The sequence below is a fragment of the Coregonus clupeaformis genome, chromosome 24 (genome assembly GCF_020615455.1).
Source record: "Coregonus clupeaformis isolate EN_2021a chromosome 24, ASM2061545v1, whole genome shotgun sequence".
NCBI classification, from domain to species: domain Eukaryota; kingdom Metazoa; phylum Chordata; class Actinopteri; order Salmoniformes; family Salmonidae; genus Coregonus; species Coregonus clupeaformis.
Window position 1 is genome coordinate 28,756,191 of NC_059215.1, and position 13,801 is coordinate 28,769,991.

The 13,801-nt window shown below is 41.7% G+C and overlaps 1 protein-coding gene across 3 annotated transcripts; it reads right to left on the bottom strand.

Annotated features, from left to right (window-relative positions):
- Positions 1–225: 225 nt before the first annotated feature.
- LOC121537495 (serine/threonine-protein kinase SBK1-like) lies at positions 226–6,237 on the bottom strand. Of its 3 annotated transcripts, none has more exons than XM_041845115.2 (4): positions 6,047–6,237; positions 2,858–3,059; positions 2,361–2,563; positions 226–2,132 (listed from the first exon to the last, which is right to left on the bottom strand). In XM_041845115.2, exons 2-4 carry the CDS (start codon positions 3,018–3,020, stop codon positions 1,467–1,469), a joined length of 1,032 nt encoding a protein of 343 aa, XP_041701049.1. In that variant the 5' UTR covers positions 3,021–3,059; positions 6,047–6,237; the 3' UTR covers positions 226–1,466. The 3 variants fall into 3 exon arrangements, with proteins under 3 accessions (XP_041701049.1, XP_041701048.1, XP_041701050.1); XM_041845114.2 differs by having other exon boundaries at positions 6,042–6,237; XM_041845116.1 differs by lacking the exon at positions 6,047–6,237 and adding an exon at positions 5,855–6,033.
- Between the last annotated feature and the right edge of the window lie 7,564 nt (positions 6,238–13,801).

Genomic DNA, 13,801 nt, shown 5'->3' on the forward strand with positions numbered 1-13,801 from the left:
AAGCATTTCACTGTTAGTCTACACCTGTGGTTTACGAAGCATGTGACAAATACAATTTGATTTGATTTGATTTGGTAGGAGAGGGAGAGTGGTGAGGGGTGAGGGGGTGGTAGAAGAGGGAGAGTGGTGCGACTATGAATCACTTAGGTTATGGACGGAGCTTCAAAGAAGGAAATATGATACACCCGCGAGTGTGGATGAAAAGAAGCAGACAGAGGAGATGGATTATGTTTATTTGTTCATACCAAAGGCATACTCAAACACTGTGTCAAAAACCTTAGGTGCAACCTATACACAATAAGTATGTATTTGAATCGAGAAAAAAATTGTTACAGTATGTTACCGTAAATTCCAAAGAAACTTTGGTTTAAGAGTACACTACTGTAAAGTTTACGGTATTTACCGTAACATACTCTACCTGTTTGCCAATAAGTTACCGTAAAAACAGGAGGATTTTTTTTACAGTGCACAAAAAAGCACGATTTGAACATCAATTTCTATTTAGGGTGACAGAGTTAATTGTTATATAGCAGCTCCCAATTTGTTGGCTTTACTTGAAATTGTATTCAAACAATGTGAATTTGAAACTCCTTTCAGTGTGACTGTCATTTTCGTAAGTGTCTGGGGCCGGTTGTGGAAGATCTCAAAATTATACTCTGGATATTTACCTATGTTCATAATTACTTTCATATTCAGTCTATTACATTATATTCATTTTCATATTCAATATACAGTAAATGTATATTCTGTATATCTATTTTTGAATATGGATTTATCATGAACAATGAGAGTAGGCACAGAAATAGACAAACTGAGGTAGCCTCATTCACGGAACAGCCTGTACAGTGTGACACACTACAAAAACATTTGAGAAAACATTGAGCACTGCCAAAGTGAACACTGCCACTAAGCCAGATTGAACGCACAGTGCACACTCTCCCTCTATGAAATTATTCTAATGCTTTTATTTTGTGCAGTGAGAGATTCTAAAATACACAATATAAAGTATTGTTCTGAAAATAGCTGCTCCTATGCTAGGAACAAGTTCTGTGTTACAGTATATTTCTCAGTTTACCAATGTTGTGTAGTCACACACAATATAGCATTAGCTGCTCCTATGCTACAGTAGTTACAAGCTCTTGTGTTACATTGTCACATTTATTGTGGTTACAATAAATGTAACAGGTTACCAATATTGTGTACATACACACAGAATATTACGAGCTCACCGACACTCAAATAGTGCTGCGTTTACAGTACACTCATATACTATCAGAGCTTTTTCCCCTTCACTTCAAATATAGCCCTTGTGTGACTCTCTGGACTGATGTTGAGTATAATTCAGTTACCCTACTTATCAGTGCATTGTAAGAGTGGTGTCGAATGCACACCTTGCGCTCCCTGTAAATTGGATAGTGGATACCATGAGCTGGAGGTGTACACAGACACCGTTCCACTGAGGACCTTTACTCCACCTCCTCGTGGACAGGACTACTCCTACACACACCAGGGGTGGAGCAGGTGGCATTGACCTTGCCATTCTCCGGTTGCAGTCCGTTTGTGTCCACCAGCGTTGGCAAAACCCAGTCCTTTTCCACATAGGACCTGACCTCCCCTACCGTGCATCTGTTCTTAGCATCCAGCTCCAACAGCCTGCTGAACATTTCCATGGCAGCTGGGGTGAATCTCTTCCACAGGGGTGGAACTTCCTCCACGGTGGGTGCCTGGCACCAATCAGCAAACTCCTGGTAGAAGTCGTCTGAGGCCACACAGCGCTCCCAGGGGAAGTAGCCGGTGAGGATGCAGAAGATGACCACTCCGAAGGCCCAGGTGTCCAGGCTGGGCTCCACACTAAGCGGGGGCGCTGTCACCTCCTTCTGGCCCTCCTCCAGGGCTACGGCACACAGCTCTGGGGCCATGTAGGGCAGCGTGCCGGAGATGAAGCGAATCAGAGTGCCTCTCGTCTGGGCCAGGCCGAAGTCGGCCAGCTTTACCCGGCAGCAGTGGCTGTCCAGCAGCAGGATGTTCTCAGGTTTGATGTCGCGGTGGACCAGGCTGTGCTCGTGGATGAACTCCAGGGCGCTGGCAATCTGCAGGACGCAGCGCTTCACTGCACTCTCAGGGATACCCACCTGGGAGCAGAGGATTGGAAACTGTTAGAGCTTTGTGGTCATTGAGACTTGTCTAACGTGAATTAGAAGACTGTACAGTGCATATGGACCATTTTTAACAGTACATTGCGCTTATGGATACTCAAAAGGGTATACATTGACAATATTCACTAATCATCTTGATTGAATTCTAAAACACTATGTACTTAGGTCACAGATTTTCTATATCAAAATCAAACACAATCGTACTTTTGGTTGGATGACGGCAAAAAGGTCCCTCCCAATTACAAGCTCCTGGGCAAAGCCATAGTGCTCATTGGATTGGAAGGCGATTCCGAAGAGACCTATGATGCAGGGGTGGCAGGATAGGTGCAAGGAGATGCAGTACTCCCGTAAGAATCCCTGGAGCTTGGTGGAAGCTTTTGGCATCACTTTCAGAGCCATCGGTGTTCCTGCAAAACATCCATATTTTTATGTTTTATAACAACTTGGCAAAATGTTATGACCATAAGAGATGTTTATGGCCAGAAAACACTTGAGATAGCAGACGGTATAAATTATATTAGCACCAGCATTAGATCCAGTATTGGCAGTACACTATGAAACAAATTCTAAGGGTAATTTGATTTTTAAAAATTCTGCCACTTTCCAAGCTACATGAAATCAATTAATTTTTTCATTTTGTCATTGAACCAAAGGAAAGCCCTTAGTATTTCAGACTTTTAAACTATGAGTGGGCTACTTACCCCTGCAGCGATGGGTGACCAGCAGCACTTTGCCATACTTCCCCCGGCCGATCTCCTTGATAATGTTGAAGTGCTCTTTGATCTCCAAGTGGCTCAGGCTCTGAGCCGTCAGCTTCATCAGTTCATCGATCAGACTGCCATCTGCAAGGCCCAGCTCAATCATCTCTCTCTCTCTCTGTTTCTGTCTCTCTCTGTCTAAAATCTGACAATCAAAGAGCCATGGGTTAATGAATGTAATGATCCAATCCCTCTGCACAATTCACAACAAACAATTATTGGCGATGCACGGATGCAAACACACTATACAGTATATACAGTGCATTCGGAAAGCATCCAGACCCCTTGACCTTCTCCACATTTTGTTACGTTACAGTCTTATTATAAAATGTATGAATTTTTATAATTTTTTTGTCATCAATCTACACACAATACCCCATAAGAGTTTCTCCCATTCTTCTCTGCAGATCCTCTCAAGCTCTGTCAGGTTGGATGGGGAGCGTCGCTGCACAGCTATTTTCAAGTCAATTGGGTTCAAGTCCGGGCTCTGGCTGGGCCACTCAAAAACATTCAGAGACTTGTCCCGAAGCCTCTCCTGCGTTGTCTTGGCTCTGTGCTTAGGGTCGTTGACCAGTCTGAGGTCCTGAGCGCTCTGGAGCAGGTTTTCATCAAGGATCTCTCTGTACTTTGCTCTATTCATCTTTCCCTCGATCCTGACTAGCCTCCCAGTACCTGCCGCTGAAAAACATCCCCACAGCATGATGCTGCCACCACCATGCTTCACCGTAGGGATGGTGCCAGGTTTCCTCCAGATGTGACGCTTGGCATTCAGGCCAAAGAGTTCAATCTTGGTTTCATCAGACCAGAGAATCTTGTTTCTCATGGTCTGAGAGTCCTTTAGGTGCCTTTTGGCCAACTCCAAGCGGGCTATCATATGCCTTTTACTGAGGGGTGGCTTCCGTCTGGCCACTCTACCATAAAGGCCTGATTGTGTGGAGTGCTGCAGAGATGGTTGTCCTTTTGGAAGGTTTTCCCATCTCCACAGAGTATCTCTGGAGCTCTGTCAGAGTGACCTTCGAGTTCTTGGTCACCTCCCTGTTCAAGGCCCTACTCCCCCGATTGCTCAGTTTTGGCTGGGCGGCCAGCTATAGGAAGAGTCTTGGTGGTTCCAAACTTCTTCCATTTAAGAATGATGGAGGCCACTGTGTTCTTGGGGACCTTCAATGCCTCGACACAATCCTGTCTCTGAGCTCTACGGATAATTCCTTTGACCTCATGGCTTGGTTTTTGCTCTGACATACACTGTTAACTGTGGGACCTTATATAGACAGGTGTGCCTTTCCAAATCATGTCCAATCAATTCAGTTTACCACAGGTCGACGCCAATCAAGTTGTAGAAACATCTCAAGGATGATCAATGGAAACAGGATGCACCTGAGCTCAATTTTGAGTCTCATAGCAAAGGGTTTAAATACTTATGTAAATAAGGTATTTCAGTTTTTTATACACATTTATAAAAACCTGTTTTTGCTTCATCATTATGGGGTATTGTGTGTAGATTGATGAGGAAATGTTTTTATTTAATCCATTTTAGAATAAGGCTGTAACAAAATGTGGAAAAAGGGAAGGGGTCTGCATAGTTTCCGAATGCACTGTACCAAGATTATACCAAGACAGCAGAGCTTCATTTTGAGGTCACTTTTGTTTTTACCAACGTGTTTATCGAGCCATTCCTAATAATTAATCTGACAGTTAAATAAAGGGTGAATCACAACCATAATCTCCAGAAAAGAGATCCATCCATAGCCAGTCTTACTACTGTAACTGTATGCATGCCCCTCTACCTCGGTCGACTCCTTTCAGCTGAGAAACACTGGCCCACCCAGCACTGACGCTGTACCACAGTCATTCATACACACTAATACGACACACTCAGCACTCACTGCAAAACCTAACATTTTACAGTATCACATGGCGTGAAAAACATTGATGGGATTAGATTACATGTTATGTCGACATCTTGCAGGTGTTCTGAATAATCGGTGGCGTATTTGTATGACAAGGTGGATTACTTTGAGTCAGAACATGCATTCTGTATGGCCTGGTTATCTTATTATGTGACAGCCTAAATACTTCTCAAAAATTGTTATGTTTTGTGTAGGCTGAGGTAAAATAAAATAGCAAATAATCACACCAACTGCTAAAAACACAACAACACCGGTTAATAACAAACCCAATCATAAAGTACTGTGTGGTGACTGAACATGTTGCTCTTATTCTAGCAGTAACATTATACTGTAAATGCCTAATTAAAACGTATACAATAAAGATGGGCTACATTGAATTAATGCAACAACATTTATTTTAGACTTCCTCTTTCATAATTTCCTTTCTGAATAATGTCAACTACTACAATAATACAATCTCATTCAGTTGGACTTGAAATTAGTTACCAAAATTAGTTATTTTGAATAAGTGTATAATATAATATTCTGGAGTGGATGTATGTATAGTTTATTTTAACGAGAACATTAAACATTAAACGAGATCTCGCTATGAAATGACAAAATTAAATTACATTGGAACTCATTTTGTAGGCGCTACTATATGTTCAGAAATGTTAAATCACAAAATAGTTAACAAAAGGAAGCAATATGGGTTTCACAATCACTATTGATAGTTTTTCCTTGTACACATTCAATATTGATAAGTTGTAAACTGATCAATTTAGAATACTTTTAAGGTTTTTGTCATCATATGATGTATCATGCATTATCATAACAAATAATCATTTTTTGCAATACCACAAGCCTTCTCTGCAAGATGTGTTAACACACATTTTGTAGGTGTACATAAACTATAAAATTGGTGTTTAAGTACATATAGAAATCTCATAAAACAATAATTTCATTGCATTTGAATCGACATTGATCTTACTCAAGCATCAAAAATAGCATCAACCAAAACACTGATCAGAAAACTGACTGATGGTTGTCTTACCTTTTTAGTAGAGTATCACAATTTCCTCGATCAACAAACATGCACACATATGTTGCAACAAACACTATACACACACACACACACACACAAACCCATACACACAACCGGCATGCAACTTGCATGCATGTGCCAGTTAGTGTAGTGGTGAAGCTCAGGTTTAGCGAGTGTCCCTCTGTCCTTCCATCACCTTACTGCAGCTGTGCTGTGGATCAGAGGGCCGTGTGGGTGGCTGAGTGGACCAGGGTTAGAGGAGAGCGCTACCGCTCGGATACAGCTACTAAAGCTAAGACTCAGAGCCCACTTCGACAGCTGATTACAAACTGGCTACTGCAAAGGGCACCCACACTCCTACACACACACTGACACTCATAATGCTTTATAAGGCAGAAGCACCTTAACTGCTCTTGGAAGATTAAAGGTTCTGTCACTGCTGGATGTACCAATATGGGCACATGCACACACACTCACGTTCACGCTCACACACTCACACAAATACACACTAATACAGCCCTCTAGGGAACCACGAGTACATGTGCTAATACCACTACAACCTCTCAACGTTCTCAATGCTAACAGGACTGTGTCTATTAAACGACAATTGTGCAGGTGCATTTAAAAATACAGTCATGCATGCTTATCTTTAATAAAGACTTGAGCACAGTGAAGATAGTATACTGTATTAGTCATCTCTCCAGTCACAAATGTAATAGGGAAATAAAAGTTGTTTCCTGATATTTCTTTCAATAATTGAAAATGAGTTTGTGCAATGGTTTGGTAGGCCCCTTTTTCCATTTTACAGCTGAAACAACTATTTCAACCACATTGTATTTACTTCCTCCTTGCTCTGTAACCAAGCCTACGTACCCTGAGAATATGCTGATTGAACGCACCACATACAGTCAGTTCCATAATTATTGGCTACAGTATAATGAATGCTCCAAAAAAAAATGAAATAATATTTTTTTGTACTAATACAATTGCTCAGAGAAAGAGTTTTTGTTTAACAAGTAACAATTTCACCAAGTACCAGGACATTTTAGCCAAAAACCTGGTTGCCTCTGCCAGGAGGCTGAAACTTGGTCACAAGTGGATCTTCCAGCAAGACAATAACCCCAAGCACACATCAAAATCCACAAAGAAATGGTTAATTGACCAGTAAAATCAAAAGCAATGGCCATCTCAGTCTCAGGACTTGAACCCCATTGAAAACCTGTGGTTTGAATTGAAGAGGGCAGTCCATAAGGGCAGACGAAGGATATCAGTATATGGAAACCCTATCATTTTTTTGAATTTTTTGTATTCTCTGAGCAATTGTATTACTATAAAATAATATATATATGGTATTTTTTTCACATGCAATATAACGCAGTATTTGTATTATTTATTTTATACAGTCTTTTTTGCTCATCTTTATCAACTGTGCCAATAATTATGGATCAGACTGTTTGAGCTGTTTGAGCTTGACGTTCTGACTAGATTACCTCACCACACGGCGTGTGGTTAAACTGTCACTGCTGAGATGAAGAAAACTGATAAGAACTCAGCAAGGTATTCTTTATTTCATTAAAGGATCTAAAGTAGATTTTTTTTAAACTCAATTTGGCAAACCATATATAGCTACTGGTGTTGCATCCAGCATCCAGCTTGTTGCATCCAGCTTTCTATTGGCCTTTGGCCAGCTGGGTCACTACTGGATTGTCCAGGCTGAAATGGATCCAGGTCCAGCGCAACATGGGGCTTATCTGCAGAGCCCAAAGTGCCGGCCATGAATGCACTCAAGCAGTGGCATTCACACACACAAACATATCCATAGGGATCTGGATGAGGCAACCTGGACTAGAGTGGTGGTCTTCAGAGTCCTCACTCATCACCCCTGACCCTAGTTATTTTGGGGTCTATAGGCTGCTCAGATACAGGGGTGGATTGGCCATCTGGCAATTCTGGTTGCTGGACGATTTTTGTTGTTGGATGGGATGGTCGAAATTGACACACACAAACATATTTTTTATATACACTACCGGTCAAAAGTTTTAGAACACCTACTCATTCAAAGGTTTTTCTATATTTTTACTGTTTTCTACATTGCAGAATAATAGTGAAGACATCAAAACTATGAAATAACACATATGGAATCATGTAGTAACCAAAAAAAAAATATATTTGAGATTTTTCAAATAGCCAACCTTTGCCTTGATGACAGCTTTGCACACTCTTGGCATTCTTTCAACCAGGTTCACCTGGAATGCTTTTCCAACAGTCTTGAAGGAGTTCCCACATATGCTGAACACTTGTTGCAAAGCTTCACTCTTCGGTCCGACTCATCCCAAACCATCTCAATTGGGTTGAGGTCGGGTGATTGTGGAGGACAGGTCATCTGATGCAGCACTCTATCACTCTCCTTCTTGGTAAAATAGCCCTTACACAGCCTGGAGGTGTGTTGGGTGATTGTCCTGTTGAAAAACAAATGATAGTCCCACTAAGTCCAAACCAGATGGGTTGGTGTATCACTGCAGAATGCTGTGGTAGCCATGCTGGTTAAGTGTGCCTTGAATTCTAAATAAATCACAGACAGTGTCACCAGCAAAGCACCCCCACACCATAACACCTCCTCCTCCATGCTTTACGATGGGAAATACACATGCGAAGATCATCCGTTCACCCATACCGCGTCTCACAAAGACACGGCGGTTGGAACCAAAAATCTCCAATTTGGACTCCAGACCAAAGGACACATTTCTACCGGTCTAATGTCCATTGCTCATGTTTCTTGGCCCAAGCAGGTCTCTTCTTATTATTGGTTTCCTTTAGTAGTGGTTTCTTTGCAGCAATTCGACCATGAAGGCCTGATTCAGACAGTCTCCTCTGAACAGTTGATGTTGAGATGTGTCTGTTACTTGAAAACTGTGAAGCATTGATTTGGGCTGCAATTTCTGAGGCTGGTAACTCTAATGACCTTATCCTCTGCAGCAGAGATAACTCTGGGTCTTCCATTCCTGTGGCGGTCCTCATGAGAGCCAGTTTCATCATAGCGCTTGATGGTTTTTGCAACTGCACTTGAAGAAACGTTCAAAGTTCTTAAAATGTTCCGTATTGACTGACCTTCATGTCTTAAAGTAATGATGGACTGTCGTTTCTCTTTGCTTATTTGAGCTGTTCTTGCCATAATATGGACTTGGTATTTTACCAAATAGGGCTATCTTCTGTATACCCCCCCTACCTTGTCACAACACAACTGATTGGCTCAAACACGTTAAAATTAACATTTAAGAAGGCACACCTGTTAATTGAAATGCATTCCAGGTGACTACCTCCTGAAGCTGGTTGAGAGAATGCCAAGAGTGTGCAAAGCTGTCATCAAGGCAAAGGGTGGCTATTTGAAGAATCTCAAATATGAAATATATAACATAATATATAACATATATAGCAAATATAACATATATTTTGATTTGTTTAACAATTTTTTGGTTACTACATGATTCCATATGTGTTATTTCATAGCTTTGATGTCTTCACTATTATTCTACAATGTAGAAAATAGTAAAAATAAAGAAAAACCCTTGAATGATTAGGTGTTCTAAAACTTTTGACCGGTAGTGTATATAAAAAATAAAACAATGAAAGAGGTGAAATGGCCGGTGGCCCATGGGCCTGTTAAGATTTCTTTTATATACATTTTTGGCCAATTTCTCTGTTATACTAATCTATAATGAGCCTTTGGCTGATCAGGGGGCAACGGCCGGCCTCCCTACCAAGATGGGCCAGCCTGGTTTTCTGATAGGCTGAGCTGAGGTCACACAAAATCACATTCAAAGTCAAATGTGGCATCAGCAAAGAGACCTGCTCCGACTCTGTCGTCAGACAGTCAAGATCATGGATCGTAAAAAATGTAAAGGGTGCTTATAAACGTAGAAAGAGCACATTCTACATTGTCACCTCACTCAAAAAAAATGAGGGCGGCTAAAACCCTGATTTGGTGCATTATCCTCATGATTCCTGTAACGAAATTGTCTGCCCTGCCCCTGTGCCTGTGCCCTCACGGGGGCCTGCTGCTGTGATGAGCGAGCCACTCTCCTCTCTTCCCATGCGCTCGAGAGAGTACATATAATGTTTCAAAATGCAATTGAAGTGAAAACACAGCTTTGAAAGCTTCGCCCACTTGTCCCTGTCGAAGAGAGGAGGGTCTCAGCTTTCTGTAGGTATATATTTATTTCTCAACTCTCAATATTCAGCATAATAGCAACTATTTTACAACCAAGATATTTTATATTGCTTCGGGATATGGAGTGCTGTGCCTAGAACTGCAACGTTTTTTTTAGGACTAGCAGTGGGTATTATATTTACAGTTAACAATCTATTTAATGTGTTTTTTCCACTTCCTCAGGTTTTGAACCACAAATGAATTAGCCTATGATATTAATCTACATAAAGATGTATATAATTAATCTCTATTAAAAAATTATAAAAGTAAGGAAATTCTGGAGTCCTATTTGGACAAGGAGTTGGCAGCGCGTGCAGTGATGTGGGCTGGTGTGGATAAAATGCCAGGGCCGAATTGTTGTCCCAGGCCGCCCCGGCTCAGATGCAGATACTGTGTGTGTGCACCCAATTCAGTTTGGTTGTGTTTAATGGTATGTCTATTTCAATGTGAATTCCTAATTTCTTATCAGTGTTTTGTGTCAAGTACTGAATATTATTTGTCTGCAAAACTCTGTAGCTCAGCTGGTAGAGCACGGCGCTTGTAACGCCAAGGTAGTGAGTTCGATCCCCGGGACCACCCATACACACAAAAAAAAATGTATGCACGCATGACTGTAAGTCGCTTTGGATAAAAGCGTCTGCTAAATGGCATATTATTGTTTAAATGTACTGTCATTTTTAACAGCATCAATCATAGCTCCTTGTAGGCCATGACAAACTAGTTTGAGCCATGCATGATTTAGTTTACATTGTGCAGTGTCTAAAGGCTGCTCATCACATTTCGGTGTTTGAGTTGACCATGCTGTCATGTTTTGAAACTTTGACATGGTAGGGCAGAGGTCCTGGTGTCCCTCCCTTCTGACCCGTCCCCAGAGTCTGTCAGGAATGAAATTACAGAGTGGTGTAGAAAGGCAACCAGCTCAACACTGCTGCAATCAGGCTAACATTTCCAAATAGGTGCTTCACTAAATGTTCGTAACTCCCAGCTGTTCTGGACGTTAGTCCTATAGAAAGATAGAGTTATAGTTTTGCATGCGCATTGAGTTTACTTATACAGTACATGATTCTTCAGAAGATGAACAGTGTATGCTAGCAATCATCGTTGTACATGGGTAACAAACCTTGGGGTCACTGAGTGTCTTTCCATTCAGAGAATGAAACAATTAATCTCAAACCACACACTCACACACCCGTTCCAGGCCACCTGCTGTTGGGAGAAAATATGTATTAATTGTTTATAATTATTCAGGGTATCAGGTATCTTGATCGTGATAAACTGCAGCTTTACTGTCCAAGTCTCAGTGACACATGGTCTTATATAGGCCATACTGCTTGACAGCTCCACCAGCCACCTCGCCACTCTGTGCCCTCAGCTGCTGCCTGGCGTGGCGTGGCCTGCCTGCAGCAGGAACTACTGAACCCAAGGCCTCAGCATCATCACATCACACAAAGTGTGAGAAAAAACCTCAACGAATGTTGACATGGAGCTCCTGGCAACTTTTGAAATATGTCTGTGGAACATTTATTTACACATACAAGCTTTGTTATATAAACAAATACCCATACACATAATGACTTTTGTCTTAAAGACAAATGATATGCTATTTATCAAGTAGCGCCTAATGGGGACTGACGAACAGTGTTTCCTAGAAGAGGGCAGCAGAGCAGCGTGCTCAGGCGAGGGCATGTGTGTACGAAATAATATTTGTAATGCCTGTCTGCAGTATACATTTTTGCTGGTTGACACAAAGTAAGGGAATAAACAGAGGAAACTGTGCTGCTTAATATAGAAAGGTTAATAAAGAGTCATTCTGAAGGAGATAGGTTACACAGCGCCCGCTGCAGATGGAGTGGGTGAAGACAGGCGAGTGAGATATCGTTTTAGCCTGGCATGCCACTCATCTCAGTGAGCATGGCCTTTGTGGGATCTGAGGGATCTGTCCCATGTGACACATTTAGAATAGTCATGTACGTCCATGCATCGACGAGATACCATTCTTTTAGTCCAATCAATTTGTTCGGCAATGCCTAGCCTCGCACCTTTTGGTGTAGGAAATTGAGCTGTACAGTAGTTGCAGGTGACTGAGGGCAAAGGTTGACTGGTGGGTTTAGCCATGCTGGTTAATAAATGGTAATCAAAATGTTCAGTGTGTGTGTTTTATTATTGCCTGGCACAGCCAGGGAAAACATCAAACAATGGAGCAGGAGCCAGGGTTGCGTTACGTGGCATATGGCACATTGGTATTAGTTAGGCTATGTAGCTGGTGATCACTTTCTGTTTCTATTTAATACCAGCCCCTACAGTATCCACACAGCCCTAATCCTGCTACAGTCGGAGTCGTAGCAGCAGTGTTAATTGGGGTAATTGTGAGGCATGAGGCTGCCTGCTGCCGGGCCCTGTGGAGTTATTCCTATAATGGAGTAACAGGGTGGCAGTAGGATTCCTTGGGGGATTCAGGGGCGTGAGGGTATCTGAAACATTTCCTCTCTGTCTTCCATGTGACAGAGACAGTGTTTTGTTTTGTCAACAAAGAGCGTTATGGCAGGGAGTTGTCTTACCACCTCCTGTCTATGAATAGCTTGTCAAATTGGCAATACTCTCTCAACGTGTTCAATGACATGTACTACAAACTAGTGGAGCAGACAATTGTAATCCTCTCATGTAAGTTAAAAACATCAAGGTAGAATTATTCATCTTGGTGATCATTTTTACAAATCAAAATGTAATGGTGATTCTGGAGTTTCCCCAAGTTGCTATTGAGTCTATTGTAGTATCAGGACACTTTTAAAAGAATACATATAGATTTCTAAATACCTAAATGGAATGGGTGGAAAGTTCATGGTTCTCAATTCCAGATCCTTTTATTTTTAGCTCACCAGTAGATGAAGCTGAATTTGTTCGACCCCGGCCCCAACCCTCACTACTACACAGCCTACAAACAATTGTAGAATGCTTTTATTACTTACAGTACAAGCATTATATGCATTCAAAATCCATGGTCATTACACTGTGAAGTCACTGAATGCACATTTCTAGAGCACAGTGGCTCCAGTGAATATTTATATCATTGGACTTCTGCAGTTTACAAGCTTTGGTAATAAAGTGTAAAGCGCTGTAACCTATGTCATGACGACAACAAAGGCATTTGCTGTAATCCTGTAATTGTAATATATTAATACTGTAATACCTCAGTCTTTCTTTGTTGAATAGATGACATTGGCGTTGGCAAAGTAATGACCCCCCCCTCCCCCTCTCTCTCTCTCTCTCTCTCCCTTACAGATACAACACACAAACACAAATACAAACACACACATACACACACTTGAACACAAAGTCATGGAACATTTGCTTACCTTGACATTTTAGTAATTTAGCAGTCACTCCTATCCAGAGCAACTTACATTAGTGCATTCATCTTAAGATAGCCAGGTGAGACAACAACATATCACAATCGTAGCAAGTACATTTTATCATCAGTCAGTGCTAGTAGCAAAAGACAATGGGATGTGTTTAAGATGCTTTTGAAAGAGGTAGGGTTTCAGACATTTTTGGAAGATAGGCAGGGACTCCGCTGTCCTGACATTAGGGGTAGCTTGTTCCACTGTTGGGGTTCCAGGACAGAGGAAAGCTTTGACTAGGCTCAGCGGGAACTGCCCTCCCAGGTGGGAGGGCTGAGAGATCAGAGGTGGCGGAGTGCTCGGGTTGGGGGCAGTTCCCCTTGCTTAGAGGCGATGTCAGACTGCCAGTAA